Source organism: Euprymna scolopes, chromosome 1, assembly GCF_053919585.1.
Source record: "Euprymna scolopes isolate OS-2025 chromosome 1, ASM5391958v1, whole genome shotgun sequence".
Taxonomy (NCBI): Eukaryota; Metazoa; Mollusca; class Cephalopoda; order Sepiida; family Sepiolidae; genus Euprymna; species Euprymna scolopes.
The window spans coordinates 168,622,801-168,647,411 of NC_136482.1; the positions used below are offsets into that span (position 1 = coordinate 168,622,801).

At 32.8% G+C, this 24,611-nt stretch overlaps 1 protein-coding gene across 1 annotated transcript in view; it reads right to left on the reverse strand.

Annotated features, from left to right (window-relative positions):
* Positions 1-820: 820 nt before the first annotated feature.
* Positions 821-24,611, reverse strand: part of LOC145277054 (sodium-coupled neutral amino acid transporter 7-like) — a 56,629-nt gene continuing 32,838 nt past the window's right edge. Inside the window, exons 4-9 of the mRNA XM_080128714.1 lie at positions 20,734-20,875; positions 14,120-14,212; positions 10,888-10,945; positions 9,636-9,895; positions 5,951-6,150; positions 821-2,367 (exon numbers count right to left, since the gene is read on the reverse strand). Of these exons, the coding sequence (XP_079984840.1) occupies positions 2,165-2,367; positions 5,951-6,150; positions 9,636-9,895; positions 10,888-10,945; positions 14,120-14,212; positions 20,734-20,875 (956 nt within the window). The 3' untranslated portion in view covers positions 821-2,164. The remainder of the gene's footprint in view (positions 2,368-5,950; positions 6,151-9,635; positions 9,896-10,887; positions 10,946-14,119; positions 14,213-20,733; positions 20,876-24,611) is intronic.

Sequence of the window (24,611 nt, forward strand, 5' to 3'; positions counted from 1 at the left end):
TGTTCTTATTACTATTTGAAGAACACTATAAACCATATTTTATGCATATAGTCATTAATATAAATAGAGTAGGTCGTTTCTTTTAAAGCCGATGAGTATAACAGCTAAAATGTGAAAATAGCAATAACCAAAATATTATTTTGTAGATCTTGATGTTAATTGGAACAAAGAAATGTTTTTGCAACTGTTCATTTTTATTTTTATAGAATGTGCTTTGATGAACTCATTGCACTTGTGCCCCCATACATATACCTGACAAACCCACTTAGCAACAAAATCACATCCCTAAATGCCGGAAAGCCTTCTTCTCTAATAGTTTCTTCCCTTGGATATCTAGACCTTGGAGTTCCCTTCCTGCTACCTGCTTCCCTGACTATACTAATATGCAGAAGTTTAAATGTAATGTAAACCAACATCTTGCTCATCTCCCCTAAACATGATCATAAATAGTAGCCTATTATGTCCAAGTGACGATATATGGAGTGAACGAAAGAAAAAAAAGAAAAATATATTTTTTTGAAGTCCTTGATGTTAATTTAAACAGACCCACGTCTTTGTCACTGCTCGTTGTCCTGTCAAAATGAATCCATTAGTTTTTCACAAAATTTTGCATGAAGTTGTCTTTGTTGACTATTGGAGAAAGTTTATTAATTATCAAAATTCCTACTGTTACGCATAACTCTGCGCCATCAAAGTTACCCATAGTAACATCAAAGTTTACACCAAGTTACATGACATGGGATGCAGAAAAATGACTGAGGAAATGCACTAAAATGTAAAAATTACAAATATCTGAAATTCCCATAAAAAATTTTTCAAGTTTTTTTTTTTTTTAATTTCCACCTGATTCAATTACTGTTGACCTTAAAAAAAATATAGTTTTTGTCTCAACAAGGGATGAAATCCCCAGACAAGACAGAAATATCTAAAATTAGAGTCATTCGTTTTTTCCCCCTACTTACCATGCTCCCAGAAGGGCTGCATATTGCATAGAGTTGGTTTGATACATGGAGAAATCCAGCTCCTCCAAAACAAGAGACTAGACTAGAATAAAAATAAAAATTCTACCAGTCCCTTCTTTGGGGGAAGATAGAACAAATATAACACTTTGATTCCAGCCATAAAGACAGATGAAATTGGTTAATTCTTGGTCCACGGAGTTATAATTCATTAATTATTTATAATATTTATGTAGGAGAGAGTTAACCCAAGTTTTCATCTTTTTATTGCATGGTTTTTATTAATTTTTTATTTTTAATTAAAAATTTTTTTTAGCCTGCTGATATCATGAGGTATTACTAGAACACCTTGAGCCATCCTCTTATTAAGGTCAATGAGATAAACTACCACTGATATTTGCGTGAAATTTGCATTCATTTATAATCACCAACTTCAGATGGACACAGAAATAATATTTCATTGGTAACTAAATTGGAGAAATTCTTTGTCTTTTTTCTATGTATACACATTTATATGATGTTGTATAATCGTTGTTGTTCAATACTTGTGAAAATATTTTAGCTCTATAACAGTTTAGTGAACTCAAAACAAGATGGTTTCCAAAGGTATAGAGGAAGATAATTCTACCCATTTTATTGAGGGCTGTTTGTACAAATCCTGGTTACTGGGATACGCAGAGAACAAATTTTAAAACTTATTAAAATCTGGAATTAATTTGATGATGGTGAGAAAAAAATGTTAACACTAACGCTAATCCTAAATTCAAGATGACAATCGAAAATGCCAGGTTCTCGGTAGAAACTCTAAATTTGGCTTGGCTGATTTCATTTATTATTTATTTTTTTTTTTTTACAGAAATGTATATATATTGTTATTTAAATCATAAAGTCAGGAAGAATTATCTCCCTTTGTCTTTGGCAGCCATCTTGTTTTGTTAGTTTTGAGTTAGTTGATGTCATTGAGCCAATATCTCCAATTGTAAAAATTTAGCAAATTTCTAAGAAAAATAAATATCTTTCACAATATATTCTCACAAATAATTAATATGAGAGAATCATTCTGAGTAAAATGTCTCCTAAAAATTTTCTTTTGGCCAACATTCATTAAATGAATGTAAGTGGAAAAGAAAATCTTTAAGAGACAAATTTACTGAAAATTCATTTGCTTTTATTAGCCATTTTTAAATATTCAAATTTAATCTATTTTAAATGGTTGTAGTAGTAAAGTTTTTGCATCCACTAGGTAATTCTGTAGGAATTCCTTTTACATCTTTCAAAATTGACTGACAAAATGTGACGCCAGAGATAAACGCACCCATTGACAAATAAATTATTCCCAATAAAATGGAAACCTGACTTTTCCAAGTGGATTCTATCTCTCTAATACCAATCTGGAAAATGCATATACCTGAAAAGAAAAAAAAAAAGAAAGACATGTATTCTTGTATAAAATTTAATCTAATTATTCAAATATAAAAAATTGGCTAATAGTTACATGGAAATCTGCCCTCTCGAAACAGATCAAGAAAAACTTTTTAGAACTGTAGTGGAGATGGTGCTGCTTTATGGCTCACCAGCATAGACTCTCGGTAAAAATAACTTGAAAGCAAGTTAGATCAAACTTAACCTAGGATGTTCCAGGCAGTATCAGACTTAAACTGGAAAATACACACAATCATTAACCGTCAGTGTGGTCGATTGCCCAAGATCTCAATATTAAAAGAAACAAGAATGCCGTACATTGCTAAAGAAGAAAAGATGAGGTAGAGATCTTCAGAGATGTGGTACTGTGGGATCTTAAACACGGAACCATTAAAATAGCAGGACCTGTCAAGATGTACACAAAATTATTGATAGAAGACACTGGCTTACAACTTGAAGATCTTCTTAAGGCCATGGAAGATAGAGACCTGTGGAGGGAAAGAGTCAATTTGGTCCAAGCAATCCGCCTGATACGATGATGAAAAAGTTGATTACAAAAGGATCCCGGCCCGACAAAGTCTTACACTTATAGATGATTCAAATAAACTATTTTTTTTCTCCATCTTTCTTGAAGACTAGCTCAATCTAATAATAGCAAACAACCTTTATTAAATAAATGAGCGGAAAAGGAAATCTTTAAGAGACAAATATTGACATTATTGGAATCCTTTGAGATGAGTAATTTGTATATTTTTATTTTTTTTATTTGTGGACTGTTATCCTCATCTTTATTGTTGTTGTTTCACAACGTTTTGGCCAAGTATTCCTCTGGCTTTCGTCAGGTTGTTAACCATGACGAGATAGGAATGCCGAGTCTCTTAACTGTATCCTCAGTAATTACTGCCTTCCATAGTTGTTGTCTCATCACGTTTTGGCCAACTAATCTTCTGGCCGGCTTTGGGTAGGGTTGGAACCGCTATCTTGAGACAATACTCACCTGGAACCAATGGGTTAACCGCAACAGTTCCATTGCTTTGGATTTTATTCAAAATATTTTTTTTAGTTGGCAGTTATTCAATTTTTTCCTTCAGAAATTAAAATATCTGTCAACAAAAATCATAGAAGAGACTGGAGTTCGAACTTGATAATGAAATGAACATAAAAGATTGCCTACAGGTTTTTGTGACCAAACAATATTTTACAAAATTAATTCCTATTTCAGTCACGTAAATTCTTTTAAGTTGAGAACACATGCCTGAGTCGGACTATTTTGTCTGTCTTTCTTCCACAACAAAATGTTCACTTTTTCACCTAAACAGCAGCAGTAATAGCAGTCGTAGTCCTTTTATTTTCTTTTTTTTCTCTTCCAACTGACAATAAACTCACATGAATGAAACATCATTCAAAAATGAAAAAAAAGAATTTTTTTTAAACATCCACGCTTTTATATTGACACCTCGGACTCCGAACAAAATTTGCTTAAATTTGCATACTTGTAATAAGTATCTTCATTTCTTTCCACTTTCAATTATTTCATAACATCTTTGTTAAAAGTTTTTTTATCCACAGTCATTATATTACCAGGCTCACATATAATGATACTCCAGATAATCATAGTTTATTTTTTTAATGGAAGAGGGAGGGGATTCTCTTACCAAATCTGTTCTGGCTTTGTGCCATATTTCCAGTGGGCTTTGCTGGTACACAGGTACTTGCAATTCAAGAAGAATATCAAATAAGATTTTTCTTACAAAACATTCTTTTACATAGCCTCGGGCAATACTGAGAAACAGGTCCTGCTAGCTTTTTTAATATGAATGGGTGTGTTCATTATAGTTTTCACTATTGTGTTAACCTGAGTATTAAAAGATGTTCCAGAAGAATGAGTACCATTAGTACTCCTTATTAACTATGCAGAAATGTTTATTATCTGCTAAGTAACCCAAAATAATGACAGTTCCAAATTTTTTAGACGAGGGATGACTGGACTTCAAGAAAAGTTATTTTTGGTTGTTTGTATTATTTGGAGTAATCAGACTATTTGCATAACATTTCAGTCAGAATAACCTCCAACCTTCTTCAGGTGTATAAATCGCTATGTTTGGTAACCACCTTTATCTTTACCAAACATGGTGATTTATACATCTGAAGAAGGTTGAAGGTTATTCTGACTGAAACGTTGTGCAAATAACACTCAAGATGTCTGATTAATCCAAATAATACAAACAACTAAAAATAACTTTTCTTGAATGTCACTTTGGTTTGTTTAATATTTCTTAATTATATTTTGTAATCAAATATTTATTATTCTACACTGGAATCATTTTTCGATGACGTGTTATATTTGGAAATTCTTGACATAAATAATATTTCATAATTTATAATATAAATCTCACCTGTCTGTTTAAATGTACGTATGTTTTCCCAAAACTTTCAACAGACATGATGAATTTTCACAAAATTGGTATCGTTTTGAAGCTCGACTCTTCAGACGACAAATATAAAAAAATTGGCAAAAAACATTAATTTCTTCATCCTCAACTGGGAAGTTTTCTATAGGGAGGGGTCGCTTTTTTCGCTGATATTTTCGATCTTTTTGATTGACTAGCCTTAATTTGAACCTTCAACACTTCCAGTTTGGCAATGGGTGCAACAGCAAAGACACCACGTTTTCTTTTTCACATTCTTTTCCTCCTTCATGGTACGGGTTCGAGCCTACCTGCCTAGTACCACTTTTTTTTATTTTTGGTCAACACATACCTCCAAACACCCGGGCAATGCCGGCCACCCAGGCTAGTTTAAAAGTAAAAGAATGTTTCTGAATTTTTGAGATGATGATTGATTATTTAAGAAGACGTTGAAGTTTATAGAAGACAGAACAATGCAAATGTGTAACGGATAAATTCAAACTGACACAACTTAAGATATAATGGTGGAACCAGTTATGCAGTTAAGTTAGTCAGAAGATTGATTATTTGTCTCATTTGGATTCTTCAGACTACTGTTCTCATCTTGAGTATCCATTATCTTAAGACGAGAATAGTAGTCCGAAGAATCCAAATAATAAAAGAATTAAGTTTAAAGATGTATTATACTCACCTGGGAATATAAATACGAAGCCTACAGACAGGTAACCAAGGAAAGGAATAACGATTCCAATGTTTGGAATGAAAAGTATCAATATCAAAGTTGATAGGAACCAAAGAATTGTCATTGTAATATGGAGGATTTTGTAGTTTTCTTGAAGCATTGTACATAGTGTGAAAGAAGCTGTGTTTGAGGGCTATGACAATGCAGTTTATAGGGAGAATACTGTGGACATGAATCTATGTAGTAAAAGAATGACAATATTGAAGGAATTTCAATAATTTTTAATTATAGTGTATTAATTTATCAACATAATGTGTCGTACAAGATGGTAGGCGAGTGATTTTTCCTAAATTTTCGAGAATATATCTCTTCATCAGGGGAGAAAAAAAAAAGAAAAAGCACAGTTCCTTTTCACAATATTTGATAATTTAAAAGTAAAAAAGAATTAAGTTTAAACACGCATTAAATTTTATACTCACCTGGAAATATAAATATGAAGCCTGCAGCAAGACAACCGAGGAAAGAAATAACGATTCCAATGTTTGGAATGAAAAGGGCCAATATCAAAGTTGACAGGAACCAAAGAATTGTCATGGTAACTCGACGTTGGGCTTCTTTAACCTGAGAATCTTGCACAGAGAGGTTCCAAAAATGGCACCACAGACTATCAAGTCCAGCCCTTGGGAGAGGGGAAACAAAAAAAAGATAGTTTGGTATTTATAAACAAATAGGTTTGTTAACATTACACAAAATGACAAAATCAACAGAAACACATGCATAGAAAGCATTTTATTCAGACTTTCACAAGCTAAAGCATGTTTCAGGCAAAATAAAGTATTTATACATTTGTGGCACAAGGTTGAAAGAGGCACTCTTTTTCGCATAGCCTTGGATCAATCTTGGGGTGGGTAGATTGAATGATTTTCTTAACATTAAAAAATCAACGCATGCATTAGTAAAAAAAAAAAAAAAAAAAAAAAAAAAAATGGGGTCTATGATGATAGTAAATCAGGTGCAAGTCTATAAATGGTCCACAAGTAATCTTTTTTACTATAAAAATCTGAAAAAATCTTTATAATGTATGTACTTGTCACTGCATGAAAATGTCATATTCCAAAAACCACGTAAATCAATCAAGTAATTTTTTTTTTTTATTTAAAAAAAATCAAATATTATGAGAGATTTTATCGAAGTTTCCAAGATATGAGGAATTTTACGTAAAATGAGCACCCATACGTTTGCTGGAATTTAAAACGTTATTTTCGTTTTCAACATCCTCAAAAACTTATAAATGTCTAAATTTTCCAAGTTTTTTTTTCTATAGTGTGGAAAGTCGATTGTCTGCCCCTTTTCTGGTCTTATATTCCCAACAGGTGTCGCTAGCATTGTATCATTCAAAAACAAGATGGTGGGAAGTTTTTCTTCGATAAAATCTCTCATAATATTTGATTTTCTTAAATAAAAAAAAAACTACTTGATCGATTTACGTGATTTTTGGAATATGACATTTTCATGCAGTGACAAGTACGTACATTATAAAGATTTTTTTCAGCTTTTTATAATAAAAAATATTACTAGTGGACCATTTATAGACTTGCACCGTAAATCATCACACAGAAATCCCCCATTCCGCTTGTTTTGAAAATAATTCAAGTACAAGAATTATTAAAAGGCCAAGCCACATACAAACTGACAACCCTCAATGACAGGTAACAACAACAGCCCGTGGTGGTGGTGATTATGGAGGTGAGTAAACAACTACAAGTATGTTTATTTCTTTCTTTTGTTCTATTTTTTTTTTTTTTCATCACAAGAAAGAGTTTTACGTTTCTGAATCTTTTAGATGAGGATTGGTTATTCGTATTATTTGGATTCCTCAGACTACTGTTCTCATCTTGAGTGTTATTGTTGAACTCTGGAATCCTTCTACCAAACTCGGGAATCCTTCTACTTGAATGGAACCATTTATTTAATCCATGGAGGTAGTATGTTCTCATTCCATCAGCCATGACTGGGTAGATATAAATGTGGGAGTACCTCAAGGGTCTATCCTTGGACCTTTATTATTCTTGATATTCATAAATATGACCTCCCTGATAAAATTATTTCTGAAATGGGTATATTTGCTGATGACACTACACTCTATAGCAGGCAGGAGGGGAAAACAAATAAACACATATCTAAGGAAATGGCAGAAACACTAGAGGATGACCTCCAATCTGTAGTGGAATGGGGACAAAAATGGATCGTCACATTCAATGCTGCCATGACTAAGCTTGTTTCCTTCAATAATTACAAAAAACCTTCTCTACCACCAATAGCAATGGCCAAAGATTCATTATCTGAAAGTACTTTTTTTAAACTCCTCGGCCTAACGTTCACTGGAAACACGAGTTGGAAAAATTACATTGAGAGCATTGCCAGGACTGCTGCGAGGAAGGTAGGCTCTCTCTACCGTGCTAGAAAGCTACTAACGCCCAAAAGTATCCTGTACCTCTATAAGGCCACCATTCGCCCATATATGAAGTATTGTTGCCATATTTTGAGCTGGTGCATCTGCTACTATTCTCTCGCTCCTAGACAAGGTTCAAAAGAGAGTCTCCAACTTGATAGGTCCTGAACTGTCATCTAAGCTTCAGCTTCTGTCCCACCGACAAAATGTTGCATCCCTCTACCTGTTCTACAAGTATTTTAATGGTGAATGCTCTGACAAACTGCAAGCACTTGTGCCTCCATGATGTAAATACCCTTGACAAACCCGACAAGCAGCTAAATCCCACCCCTACACAGTAGAGATCCCTAGATGTAAGAGAGCTTTCTACTCCAGTAGTTTCTTTCCCAGAACCGCTAGACTCTGGAATTCCATTCCGGGTCCCTCCTGCTTCCCTAACTGTATGCAGAAGTTCAAGTGTAACGTGAACCGACATCTTGCTGCCCAACTCCCTACATAGTATCCCAGTAGCTTATGTCCCTGATAGCAGCCCCTTACACTAAAGTAGCAATGTGCCTTGTTTGGGGTAAAAAAAAAAAAAAAAAAAAAAAAAAAAATTAAAACTCCTTATCAGAAAAATTGGTACTTCTATATTATAACAATGGAAAAAAATATTGAATTTCCAGATAAACAAATTTTCATTAATAATTATTTTTCTACCTTATCGTTTTCTGTAATTTTTGGATATGTTACTATTTACAACATGATAATTAAGTAGGTACTATTTGTTATAATTGAAATTCAATATTTTTGTTGTTATGATATAGAAGCACCAAAAAATCTATAGAACTGTTCCCGAAATAGTGACAAATTATTGATCTAATGTTAAATTTATAAAAAAGTTTTAAAAAAAATCATTTAAAAAATTTTACAGGTTGAACTTGAGCATTTTTTTTTTAACAAACTACATTTAGTTTTAGAACAAAAAAAAATATAAAAGTTACTAATCAAATTATTTTAAAAAATTATTTTATTTTGGAGAAGTAATTCTATTCTTTCATTTTAAGTCATTATTAGAAACAGAGAGATAATTATTATCTTATTAAATATTATGAATTATTATCTTATTAAATATTATGAATTATTATCTCATTAAATATTATGAATTATTATCTCATTAAATATTATGAATTATTATCTCATTAAATATTATGAATTATTATCTCATTAAATATTATGAATTATTATCTCATTAAATATTATGAATTATTATCTCATTAAATATTATGAATTATTATCTCATTAAATATTATGAATTATTATCTCATTAAATATTATGAATTATTATCTCATTAAATATTATGAATTATTATCTCATTAAATATTATGAATTATTATCTCATTAAATATTATGAATTATTATCTCATTAAATATTATGAATTATTATCTTATTAAATATTATGAATTATTATCTTATTAAATATTATTAATCAATATTAAGTAGCAAAATAGTCATTTTTTTTTTTACTCCTAATTATTTTATTCCAAAAATATGTTAACTGCAGTTGTTTCCGTCAACGAGAAAACGATGGGCAATTGATTGGGGTTAAAAGGATTCCTCATCTGAGAGAGAGAGAGAGAGAGAGAGAGAGAGAGAGAGGGTGGGAAGGAGGGGAGAGGGTGGGAAGGAGGGGAGAGAGAGAGAGAGAGAGAGAGAGAGAGAAAGACTCACCTGCCACAAAAGTGCAAAAGTGGATATGTTGTATAAGTTTTTATAATGAGTAGTAAGACTGCAACAATAATATAGTCATCCGGTTCATAAGACAGAAGAATATCATTGTTGATCAAGGCACCAAAGGTCAAATAGCCAAAAGTGGCCATACCCGTGTATGCAATCACACACAAAAAGATAGAAGCAAAAATGGATTTGGAGAACTCCTTCATTGTTCGTTTTGACATACATGAGTAAATTGGTATGACGCTAACGTGACACTGAAATAAGAGAGAAATTATAAATGGTAAAAAATTTTTCATATATAAAAAAAAAATAAATAAATAAAAAAACATGACAAAATTGGGTTATTCTGAATATATTATAAGAATCACTTCAGATTAAATTAGGAAACTATTTCATATATATATATATATATATATATATATATATATATATATATATATATATATCTCATGTATCCAAATAAAATGTAGTAATGAGATGTTGATATTTGATTCTAACTAGCCAGTGAATTATAGAAATTTTCAATTTGTGTCCTTTTCAATTAAAACTTGAAATTCAGATCAATTTATAACCCAAATTTACTTGACTATGATACAGATCCCAATATAGACCACTGCCATTATTCTATTCAGTTTAATGTCAATTTTCCATGCTGGCATGCATTGAACAGCTTTTAGAAATTTATTCATAAACATTGGCCAGATCTTTACCCCTCTTTATTCATCCTTGTAACACGGTTTTCTTCTTAATCTTCCTCTGCCAATTAATCTTGCTCCTTCAACCGTTCTACTTATCCAAGAACTCTTAGCCATTTGTTTAATGTGACTAAACCAACACAGTCTCCTGTTCTATACACATCTTGCTATATTGTCCAGATTGAATCTTCCACCGAGGTTATCTGATCTAAGCGCGTTTTTGGTCCCCTCGACAAAAGGAGGGTGGACCTGTAAATTCAACCTTGTCCGTTCGTCTGTTCGCACTTTTCTCAATAACTACGCCTTGGAATTTTTAAAATTTTGCATAAACATTAAACGTGATATGAGTAAAAAAGTAACAGAACTGATTTTCCAGGAAAACTTTGGTGTCTCATTACTATTTCCTGTTAATTTCAGTGTTATGTGATCAGTAGTTTAAGAGTTTATCAGTTAAATATTTATACACAGACACACATACACACACTTGTTTTATTTATATAGAAGAGAAGCAATGTACAAAAAACAGAGAAGACAATAAATTTGATTCTTACCTGATAAGAAAAACAAATTGTTGGTATGACATAAAATACATCCATCCAATATACGGGTCTAAAAACAAGAGGAAAAGGTATATATGAAAACAAAAACAGTTGAATGTCATTCATGAATTTTTTTTTTTTTATGGATATTTAATCACATTTTGCAACTATATGGCTGAGTGAAATATGGCAGGAAAACAAAAAAAAAATAACATTAAAACTTTGTGAAATGCTTAAATGTGATCAAAAGTATCCTGATATAATAAAGAAAAAAAAATTAACTTATTTTAATGAGATTTTACACTGGATTTACACTATTTGTATTTTTTAATTTAGAAAAGTTATGTAAAAGGGAGGCAATCAGTGACATCACAGAAAATCTTTTTAGAACTGATATTTGCTATCTCTATCATGCTAGACGATTTCTTTTAACCTTAAGCGACAAACACTTCATTAAGTAAGAACCCATATGATATTATTCATTTAGAACTGATACTTGCTATCTCTATCATGCCAGAAAGTTATTTACGCTTAAGAGTACCCTGTACATCTACAAGGCCACCATTCACCCATGTATGGAGGATTGTTGCCATATTTGGGCCGGTGCATCTGCTACTAGTCTTTCACTTTTAGACAGGATTCAAAAAAGATTCACCAACGTAATAGGTCCCACACTATCAGGTAGGCTTCAACCACTGTCCTATTGATGAAATTTACAATTTACAAGTATTTAATGGTGGATGCTCCAACGAACTACAAGCCCATGTACCCCCCTCGACAAACCTGACAAGCTGCAAAATTCCACCCCTACACAATAGAAATCCCTTAATGTAAAAAAACAAACCTACTTTAATAGTTTCTTCTCTAAGACTGCTAGACTTTGGAATTCCCTTCCGGGTTCCTGCTTCCACAACTGTACTGACATGCAGAAATTCAAGTGTAATATAAACAGACATCTTGCTGCTCAACTCCCTACATAGTACCCCTACAAAGTATGCACCAGATAGTAGCCCCCTACATCAAAGTGGCACTGTGCTTTGTTTGGGGTGAAAACGCAATTAAAAAAAAAAAAAAAAAATTGCTGACTGATAAATGAACATTAATGACTTGCATTTAGAGGATTTTTTTTTTTTTAACTAAAAATACTCTAAATTAACCCCAAAATCCAAGTCTAACCCTAATTTTATTGGTAAATAATTTAAAAACAAAATTTAAAATCCAACCCGAATCTAACTTCAAGGTTTTTGGTGTTATTTGGATTACTGTTCTTGTTCTGAGCGTTATTCTGACAACATTTAATACAAATTATCAATCTTCATCTAAAAAATTCAGAAACCTCAAATCTCAAAAATCCTTAAAGATTTAATTTATTTGATGTTTAATATATTTCAATAAATTCTTAGGTTTTTAACTTATTCTGTTATAATATTTCGTTTGTTGCCCCCCCCCAAGTTTGAATTATCTCCCTTGAAATAAATGAAAATTTATGAAAGGAAGCAGAATCACCATGTTATCTATATATATAAAAGCCAAACGTCTGTGTGTATGTATGTATGTATGTTTGTTTGTAACGCTAAAACTTTTGAAAGACGGAACCAAACTTGACAAATTTGGTATCATATCGAAGCCCCATCACCCGGATGACAAATATCGAAATTTCACGTCAAACGGACCACTAGAAGTTGGTCAACTGATCAGTTATCTTCGAGGGGGGCCCCCAAAAAACCTGTCATTATCTATATATATAAAAGACAAATGTTTGTTTGTAACGCTAAAACTTGAGATGAAAGATTCCTCTCCCCTAAGAATAAAACATATGTTCAATATCTGCTTTTGTTTTTTCATTGTTTATACGGTCCCGAGCAACGCCGGGTAGCCCTGCTAGTCTATATATATAAAAGCGAAAATGTATGTATGTATGTTTGTGTGTCTGCTAAAAACTTTCGACACACGCGACGAAAATTCACAAACTCGGTATCATATCGAAGCTCCATCCTTCGCTTGAAACATATCGAAAAATTGGCCAAAAACGTTAATTTTTTCACCCTGAAATCGACAATTTTCCACAGGGTCAACAAAAACGGGTTTCTCGTAACGATGCCCGATTCTACGCATGCGTCAGATGACGTCATGACCTGATTTACTTTAAATAGTTGAAAAACCGGGTAAACTTCATCTCCGTCGCTTTAGCGCAGTTGGTTAACGCGTTTGTTCATTATCTAAACGTTTTGGGTTCGAATCGTGGTGTGAGATGGGTTTTTTTTTTCGACTTTTTAAATTTAAATATTGAACCCTGTATTATTTAAGCCATTTTTCATGTAACATTCTTTTCCTGTTTTTTTGTTTTTTTACTTCGCTTATTCTTAGCGACACCCGGGTATCCACCGATTTTTTAAATTTTAATATCGAAACAGGTCATTTAAGCCATTTTTCACGTGTTTGTTTTTCTGTTTTCAACGTTCGTTTGCCTTACGTTAGATTTTTTTGTGTTTTTTTTTTTTATGTTTTGATTACCCCCCTCTTCCCCCGCTTAATTAAAACATCGTTTTCTTTTCTTACTTCGCTTATAACAATGCTTCGTCATCGTAACGCTCGACGACTTTCAAACATCTTTCACTAACTCATTCTGGCTGGCCGATTTTATTTTCAAACTTCGCCTCAGGGCTTCGGGTTGTATTTCGAGGGGGCACAAATGCAATGAGCTTGTCAGAGCACAAAATTAAAATATTTATAAAACAGGCACAAAGATGCAACATTACGGCGATGGAGCTTCGTTGATAAAGTGGGACCTATTAGGTTCCAAAAAATGGTCTTCAATCTATCGAAGAGAGAGAGACTAGTGGTAAATGCACCAGCCCAGATGTGGCAACAATATTCCATGCAAGAAGAATTCTCAGGTAAGATGTTATTTGTCATGGATATCAGTGTTAACAGGGTGTATATATTTCCTTGTATATAAACGTTCATGTGTTTGCATGTATATATATATATATATATATATGTATGTATGTATGATGTATTGCGATAGTCTAGTGTTCTCTATTTCGTGATTGTCTTTAGTTTTTCTATTGTTCATTGAATTAATGTGTGCATGTATAACCTGTTTATTTACAAAAAAAAAAAAAAAAAAATTAATAAATTAAATTCAAATAAATCAGACTTAAAGACAGCAGATACTCTCCTCTAACAAAAAAAAAAAAAATGGAACATGATGTTATATTATATAAAAAATGCAAACACTTACTTTTTGTTTATATGTCCGGGTGGTGGATGAGGTAAGAAATATTTTATCGATACCAAGCCAACAATATACAAGATAGACAAGGTACCAATCCCACTGAAAATAAAAAGATTCTAATTTTGAAAATACAAAAGGTAATAAAAACATTTATTTATTTATTTTTTTTTTAATTACATTTTCACTCCAAACAGGGCTCATTGCTACTTTGATGTAGGGGGCTACTATCCAGGACATAATCTACACGGGCACTATGTAGGGTGGCAGTAAGATGTCTGTTCACATTACACTTGAACTTCTGCATGTCAGTACAGTTGGGGAAGCAGGGAGCCGGAAAGGAGTTCCAAAGTCTAGCAGTTCTGGGGGGGGGGGGTAAACTACAGGAGTAGAAAGTTCTCTTACATCTAGGGATCTCTACTGTGTAGGGGTGGAATTCAGCTGCTTGTCAGGGTTTATCAGGAGTGTTTACGCCAAGTGGGTACAAGTGTTTGCAGTTCGTCGGAGAATTCACCATTTAAATACTTGTAGAACAGGCAGAGGGATGCAACATTCCGTCGATGGGACAGAGGCTGAAAGATGACAGTTCAGGACCTATTAGGTTGGCGACTCTCTTTGAACCTTGTCTAGTAGCGAGAAACTAGTAACCAGCCCAAATATGACAACAATACTTCATACATGGGCGAATGGTGGCCTTATAGAAGTACAAGATACTTTCAGAGGTCGGCAAAGAGTGTGTTTGTGTGTGTGTATACTTTAAATTATTTTAAAGACAACTATGTTATAGCCAGCAAGGAAGCAGTCACATGGTAATGTGGTAAAAAATAGATTTAAAAAGAGAATTCCTAAAACGTTCTTTACAAAATGCACTGTTAAATAATGGTTCTCAGTTTTCATATGAAATTATTTTTGTCCATGCAAGTGAAAATTTATATATAAAAAATTAAATATATATCCTTACTCTGATGAAGAATTTGGACATATGCAACCAAAACTCTGAACATTATTTCAAAGTCGTGTTAAATAATACAAATCATTACATTTATGTAGCAGTATATAGTATAATCTTCTTCTATATATATAAAAGGCAAAATGTGTGTGACCATTTTGTGTATGTCTTCAAAAGGCTTTTCTCGCACACGGTCCCGGGATCGTTATTATCGCTGAAAACTGTGTATATAGGTCCTATATAATAATATCTAGGAATTAGGAAAGCGCGTAGCGTATAGATTTATTTATGTCTATTTTTACAAAATTATTGCTATTTTGGCTTCTCGCGTGTTGATTGGACTTTTTAGTATAAATAAAGTGAAACTAAACTCAAACGGACGTGTTCACGGCATTGCGCCGGGAAAAACGTCCAGACAAACTCAGACGCTTACGCTGCGTGACTTCTATTTGACCTTCTTAATTAGGTCAAATGGAAGCAGCAAAGTTAACTTTTAAATTCAAACACGTCTACGCTGTATGTCGCGGTGGCCCAATGGTAACATCGCACAGTTTTTTTATCATTATTTTATTATTATTTACCCCCCCCCCCCCGAGTTTTACCTCAAGACACCCGGGCATCGCCGGGTACCCCCCCCGCTATTATATAGTATAATCTATTATATAAAAGGCAAAATGGACACGAGCATTTGTGTATATCTGTGAAAGATTTTTTGTTGGGCTTTTCGCGTCGGTTACATTCCGGGAGAAGTTTCCTTATTCTTCCTATATTGTAACATCTCTGATTTGCAAACGGACATTGTCTCTCTTTTTTTTTTTTTTGATAGAGTTTTAAAAAATTCCCTCGTTTCCAGTGTTTTTTTTTCTCGTATAAATAAAGCAAAACTAATCGAAGCAAAGGCATCTGCTTGGCCTTCCGAGCCGGGATGTTTTGAAGTCAATTAGGTTTGATCAATATGGGGGAAACTCTTCATATCAGACAATCGCTATTTATTTGGACACTGCCAGAGTTCCTCCTTTTTTTTGGGGGGGGGGGGCTGGTTTTCTCCAACATCGTGGGGAAACAAATAAATAAAATGGCAGAAAGCAGCGTTCATTTCTGCGCCTGCGTGATTCTTAACTTAATTACCAACTCATTCATTTCGCGATCCGCTATGGCGTAATGGTTAGCAAGAAAGTTCGAGTTTGATCCCACCTCTCTCTATCTTTTTTTTTTGTCACTGGGCAAAAGTTAATTACCAACTCTTTTTTTCATCTTTTTTTCTTCCTTCGCGGTACAGGTTCCAGCCTTTTTTTTTTTAAACATTTCCAAACACCTGGGCAACGCCAGCCACCTCCGCTACTCTATAATACAAAAGGCAAAATGTGTGTGTGTTTGTATGTCTGCCAAAAACTTTCGACACACACGACGGATCCTGACAAGATCAATATCGTTTTTAAGCTTGATGTCTCGAACGACAAATATTGAAAAATTGGCCCAAAACATTAATTCCTTCACCCACAACGGGGTAATTTTCTACTAAGAGTGGTTGCTTTTCTCGCAAGTCATCGTCTCCTTTCAATTGGCTACCCTTAATTTCAACGCTCGCGACTTCCGGTTTCGCCATGGTAGCATCAGGTAAGACGTTCTGTTTTTTTTTATCTTCTTTTCCTCCTTTGCATTACGGGTTTACGTCTGCCTCCTACTACCACCTGTTTTCTTAACAACTCTCTCCACCCTGACTGCCTACTGTTGTTTTTATTTCCCCCACCCTCACTACTACCACTTTTTTTTTTTTTGATACCCCTGCCATTTCACCACCTCGGCACAACCAAGCAACCCCACTAGTTAAATATAATAACCAAACATTATTAACACAATATTACTTTGAAATGATATTCAGAGTTTTGGTTACAAATGTACACATTAAAGTCTCTATTTTCTTTACTAGGATCCATGTGTGCATATATATAAATATATATATAATGAATGACAAAATGACATTTACAATGTCAATTGAATTAAAGGAATAAATTGTAAGATGGTCAACATCATGAACTTTGGAATATAGACTTTTGTCATTCATACAGTATATTACTCTGTAATTACATTGAGCTTATTAAATAAGGATTGGTATATATTATAAGAAAATAAAGTATATTTTCACAGAAATATATATACAGGGTGGGCCAAAATAAGGGTCCTATTTTTAAAAATTCATAAATTCATGTAAGTTTTAAGAAGTGTTTTTCAGCCAAAATTTTTTTGTTTATTTCAAAAAAATCTCGGAAGGGTCAGTCTACACACGCATAAAGTTTGGTGAGTTTAACTTTTATTTTGTGGAAGTTATTCAAATTTAAAGATAGGACCCTTATTTTGGCCCACCCTGTATATATATATATATATATATATATATATATATATATATACTCGCATGGATACCCAGTGTTGCCGGGGTCGATATGAAGTTCGGTTTCACCACACCTGCTATACTAAGAATATTGAGCAGTTTTTTTTATTATTATATGTCAACTCTATCGTTACCCAACCAAAAATTTCAAAAATAAAAGAACGAATGAAATCACGAAAATGTAATCCCCCCCCCCCCGGAAAAAAAAAAGAAGTATGTGACAAACTGTCCACCAGATATTTCGGCAGAAGGGATACGAAGAGAGGCTATTCTCTGGATATTGAGCACCTTTTTATGACTATATTCCAGTTCAAGCAAATTTCTTTTATGCTACCTCAGTCTAGAAAGATTTGTCTTTACGATCTGTTGCAACAAAAACAAATTGTAAATAATTCAGTTTCAAAAATACCAAAGTAGAATTTGTGTTAACTGAATGTTTATGTTATAAAAATGATGAGCTATGACTTATTGCGTTATTAAAAAAAAAAGAAATAAATAATTACGATATCAAAAAAATGTGAAGTAAAAAAAAAAGAAAACTGGTAAAAAAACGTAAACGAAAGTTTTTTTGTTTTCGTTTTAAATATAGAATCATTGTTGAATTGAATTGTTTGTTTATTTTAAAATAAAAATTCACTGGACCACAATGTTAATTGTGAAATCACGGAAATTATTTTATTTTAACTAATTCCAAAAATAATGCTTGAAAGTTTTTAGTTTTAATATCCGTCGAAAAAGAAAACAAAAAACAAAAAGAACAACGTTCGTGCCCAAATGAAATAACTCATACCGATTCATAAAAAAAAATCGATGTCGGTAAAAATAAATTAAATATGTTATCAATATATAACAACTTTAAATAATAAACTTAAATAGAACACTTAAAATAATTCTCTCACTATAAACAATAACTAATACACCGCTATTTAATAAAGTCGATTTTCCTTAATGTATTATGCAAATGACGTCACCTCTTTAATCTTATATTTTGCAATAATCATACTATATATAGGAATGAATAATATGATAAACTAATGAATTTTTGTTTATTTGTTTAGAAGTTGATTAATATATACAAACAAACAAACAGGAATATGAATTTATATACATAAATATAAAATTAAAAAAAAAAAAAAAAAATCGATTTCGGAATTTTAAGTAAGACGACCCCTGGAGTGAATGTGGTGTTATGGCGATTGGAGATTCTAGGAATAGCATAGACATGTATAAGGTAGTATAACAAGGATGACCATAGACACACCCCTCTCCACTTTTCGATGGTCTTGTGCCTAATTTATTTTATCATTATTTTATAATTATTCTAAAATTAATAAATTCTTCCATAACTTCAGGTATTTGTAATCCCAAAATGGGTAACAGTTCCTATTATTGAAGTTCAACATAAAGGATTTAAGTGTATCACATAGGCAAACGTTGACTTGAAAAGTAGATTACGGAAATAAAATTTTGGTTAAATTTTTTTGTTAGAAGGCAATGATTAGTCTCCACGTGGAATAGGACTCTCTAGTGTTTATTGGAGTTGGCAAAGTGTTCTGATTCTCTTGAGCATCTACAGCACTGTGCCATCAGATATATACTGTAGATTCCCTGCTGCGACCTTGTTTTCTCTGGAGTATATGATCTGCTTGGGTTAGATCTGCTGTCTAATTGCCGGAATGAAACAGTTGTTTCTGTTATTTACAGATTATATCATGATTCTTACCCTACTGCAATGCTTAAATAATGCCCTGTGCTGCAGTTGAACAGACCATTAGACTCTCTGCATAATCGCAGTGTTTACTCAGAGATGTTGATACATCTCTGAGTAAACAATCTCTTTTCACACTGTGTTCTGCAGTCTTGAATGTACTGCCTCAGAATTGTTTGAATGAACATGTATCACTGTCACATTTTTGGAGTTTTGCATTGTCTAACTATCGTGATATTCTCAAGTTTTATGCATTCCTTAATTAGCTTAATAGCCTCTGTCTCTGGCTAACGGTTTTATGACCATGACTTAACAAAAGAAAAACAACAAAACAGAAATTTAGTTTGATTGAGATTTGCTCCAAAACTTTCAAAATGCACTGTTGACTGAAACTATTTGAAAAATATAAAAGATTTCTTTTAAAAAATAGCCATTACTTTAGATTCAAAAGTTTGAATTAAAAAAAAAAAAAAAAAGTATAAAAAATAACATATAAGATGCAACCATTTAATCTTTTCGTGTTTATTGAGGAAAATTCTATTTCCAATTTTGGAATGTTTGTCAATAATTTTCCCTCCACTCTTTATCCGTGCCTAAACCAAAACGTATATTCCATGAACAAAGCTTCTTTCTTAGAATTGCACGCCTGTGGAACTCCTTTCTGTTGGCCTGTTTTCCATCTGACTACAATTTGGTTGTCTTCAAGTCCAATGTAAACAAATTCTTGATGAACCGCCCCCTTAATCCAATTTACCAAATTTCCACTACTAATGATTACTATATTATCCCATTGACTACTGTACACCCAATAACCATTATCCTCGAGTGGCCTCTTGGACTTGATAAGTGATGACCCCTATGTACAAAAAAAAAAAAAAAGAATATATATGAAATATCAGGTCTGTATATTTTATAATCTGTGAGAATGTAGGTAAGTTGTATATCTAATTTTTTTTTTGTTAATATAGAAAAATAAGACCTGCCAAAATATATAAAATCATTTTTTTTCTTCAATTCTGTTAGAATTATTTATAAAAATTTTCTGATTGAATATTTTTTTTTTTTTTAACTCACCTGACATATTTGAGGAAATCAATTTTCTTTGGTATTTTGTTTGTAATTTTCTTATGTATAACATGAAAAGAAACTGGAATCTTAGGAAGATCTCCATCATTCCAGTAATTATAGGAGCAACCAGACTCATGAAAAAGAATTTTAAAAACTACTTGGCAAATATACTCGGTGAACCAAGTGCAAGACAGATTAAAAAAAATTGCACTTAAGGGGACGGTCAGAGTCTTAAAAAGATCTATTGATTAAAATATATAAGATAGCGGGTGAATGTTTGGCATCCGGTAGGATGTTCTATCCCTAGCTTAAACAAACTGATAAGAAAATTGAAAAAAAAGGAAATATGAAAACTGTATATATTTCTTTTATATAATGTGTGAAAATGTAGATAATTTGTGCATAAAATTTGTTTTTTATTAATATATAAAAATAAGACCTGCCAAAATATGTAAAATCATTTTGTTTCAATTCTGTTAGAATTATTTATAAAGATTTTTTTAACTCACCTGGCATATTTGAGGAAATCAATTTTCTTTGGGAAGCATAAAGGTAGAATGATTATAAATGAAGTAACCGGAATGATGAATATTCGATGCATATACCAAGGATTCGTCACACAATAAAGTTTGGCATTTATGAAGATAAAAACTGAAAGAAGAAAAGATTATTGGATTTAGAACAATAGAAAGGAATTCTGAAACTGACGATAGTTTGAAGTGAAATTAAATCACTACGTTTTTTTAAAAATAATTTTTTTATGAGTTCACCCATTTCCAGAGGAGGAATCCATCTTAAATTGCATTTTAATTGGGATATTCTTGGCATCTATTCCTGATATTGATAAATGACCTCCCTGATAAAATTGACTTCGAGATGGGTATATTTGCTGATGACATCACACTCTATAGCAGACACGAGGGAAAAATAAACAAACACATATCTGAGGCAATGGCCAAAACCTTGGAACAGTGGTTCCTAACCATTGTGCCATGGTGCATTAGTGTGTCATGGAATGATTACTGGTGTGTCGCAAAGAGCTTATAGGTGGAAGTTACAAGTTGTTTTAGTGGAAAACAGCTTTCATATAATTATAATTGGAGTTGTATTAATAAATGCTAGGATATAAGATTATTGAATTTAGAACAAATTGAAAAGCATTTGAAACTGCCGATATCTCAAATTGAAATTTTGTCAGTACATTATTTGTTTTGTTAATGGACAAGGGGGTATATTCTTAAGATGCATAGAATGAATATGTACAATAAAGATGTAATTATGCATGGATGGATCAAGCATTTTCTTTTCTACAGATGAGTGCACTTGTGTAAAAATAAAAATGTATTAATATCACAAATTAAAGGGGAAAAAAACATGCACACATTACAAAGTCTTCTATGAATAAGGTGGATTTCATCGAAATTCTCAGAGAAAATTAAAAAAAAATAATTTTCATTTTTCATTAAAAAAAAAAAAATTAAATAACATTACTCGGTTTACATATGAAATAATGCTTCCAAGAATGTATTTGCTTCTATTCAAAATTAACAAATTATTCAGACAATTTATATTTATGATAATATTTTTTAACACTCAAGATTAGAAAAAGAAAGAAAAAAAAAAAACATGCCAAGAACAATTAAAAAAATATTTTGCAAAATAACCAAAAAAGTCTTTCATGAGAATCTGGTACAATAGAACTCCGGGATATGGCATTAAAAATTAGTAACAAAATCTGGTACAGTATATAATACACATGCATATAATCAAGTAACATTATAAATAACACTGTGATGCAGGGCAAATACCATAACAAGGTCCGGAAAAACATTGTATTCCACATCGTAAACTGAAAAAAAACATATCCTAGTGCTACCATATCCTGAGGTTCTACTGTATCAATCAAAGACAAGTATTAAATATGGATTCCAAAAGAAAGATCCTCAAATGCATCTCTTTGGACATGATTTTTTCTGTTGACTGCCTTTGACGATACCTCTTAAGTTCTTCATGTTCTTGTCAAAACTTGCGCTTCGAAAAGAAGAGAAACTTACCAATCTGATTGGACATTATTGCTTCAACAAGCGGGCATACCATAGGACACTGCTCTCATATATGCTGACATTTTTCACAAACACCGCCTGGACCTCAACAACCTTCCTAAGTTGGACAGAGATGTGTTAACAGCGTTGAACACTAAAGATATCCCTCTGCATTGATGAAACCAGCCAGCGTTACTCCGGAAATGACACAACCTCAATTTTGAAAGTTTCGTACAAGTTGGACCCTTTCCTGCACCATCACATATATCCCACCAACTGACAAGACCACTAACTTGTGCAGTGCATGTGATAGTGCCGTTCAAAACTATCATTAACGAAAGACCTGATTTCTTACAACTGAGTGAATCTGTTGCTTTGGACTTTCTTGAGACAATCGTCACTATACGTCCAAACCTCGCAATTCACCGTGTGAAGTTGAACTCATTAAAGCAGGGTTGGTTGGTTGTTTTACGGCATATCAACCCTTTTCAGGTTATTTAATGCCGAATTCAGTGATTTTGAAGAAAAGTTTTTTAATAGAATATATTTGTTTTTTGTTTTTTTTCAAGTCGGTTTCTATTTAACCCATAGTTGGGACCCTAACAAGTACTACCACTCCGGGTCAGAGTGGACTTGGGAGCAATGGCAATTAAAGGGCGGCTCCACACTCCCCAAAACCCGCAAGCTGGGGCCTCACCATCGGATATAGTTTAAGGTCATATCCAGGACCCATTAAAGCAGGAAGAACAAAAACTTATTCAGGATTTTGTGGTTTGCCTATGTTCAGCATGTCAATTTAACCTCTCAGAATTGCACTTTAGAGACAAGTTTATTTGTGGACTCAATAACATTGTATTGCAAGCCGATATTCTGACCAAAGCCAGTCAACATCATTGGTGTGTCAGAATCTATCTTGCACCACACGCCCATGATTAGCAATGCATTTAGGTAAAATAGGAAGCAGATTTAGATCCGTTCTCCATAAATGAATAAGATCACAAGACACAAGATTTAAACATAATAATAATAAACTGGCACCTTATATCTACCCTGCCGTCAAACCAACTGGCGCTCATTTATAATTATCTTTAAATCTTGTGTCAATTGTGATCTTATTCATGTGTGGATGTGAATCAGATTATTTTTATTTACGAGAGAACGGATCTAAATGCACCACTAATCATGGGCGCGTGGTGCAATATAGATTCGCACTCACGGCAGGCCATTGGTATTGATTGGCTTTGACAATACGTCCTAAGATTCGCATTCACCGCGATTGTTTTGTCAAACATTTTCCACATTTAAATCTTTGCCTTCATTGCATTTATTTATAAACAGACTATTTTTTTTAGTTGTGAACCGGCCAAATAACCTATAATTTCTCTCCATCTCTCCTAAACAACGTAGTGATGATAGGCTTAAAAACTAATTTAATAATAATAAAATAATAAGATTTCAATAAATGACACTTAAAAAGACAAATTACGAGAAGAAACAGGCAACATGAATTGGAATAAATACACTAAGGACATTGCCAAAGCTGCTGCAAAGAAGATGGGATCCCTCTACCATGTTAGAAAATTACTCTAAGAAAGTATCCTATATTTTACAAAGCCACAGTCTCACTCTTAGATAGGATCCCCCCCCCAAAAAAAATCAAATCTAATAGGTTCCACACTATCGGCCAAGCTCCAACCTCTGTCCCATCATTACAATGTTGCATCCCCATGCTTGTTTTACAAGTATTTTGATGGAATATGCTTTGACGAACTCATAGCATTTGTGCCCCTCCAATGTACATACTCCCGAGCAACAGCAAAATCCTACCCCTTCATTGCTGAGGTCCCTAGATGTTGGAAAGCATTCTATTCTATAGTTTCTTCTCTCGGACTGCTAGATTTTGGAATTCATTTCCCTTTTCCTGCTTTTCTGACTACTGACATGCAGAAATTTAAATGTAATGTGAACAGACATCTTTCTGCAGAATTCCTTTACAATCCCCTGTTAGACATAATCCCAAATAATGACCCCTTACGTTCAAATGCCTTGTTTGGAATAAAATAAAAATAAATAAATAAATAAATAAAGAAGAATTTAATAAATGAATAAATAAAAGAAATCTATTCTGAATAACTAACCTAGAATAACAATTTCGTAGGACAGACAAAAGATATAACATAAATAATTACATACTCTATGTGCGTGTGTATTACACATTATTCATACTATTTATTAACCTTCATATCATGTTTGTTAAAGGAATTTAGTACAAAGTGATTTCGTTTGGAATCTTTTTATGGTTATGGAAAAAATTTGTAGGAAATCGAGAAATATGAGGTGCCTTC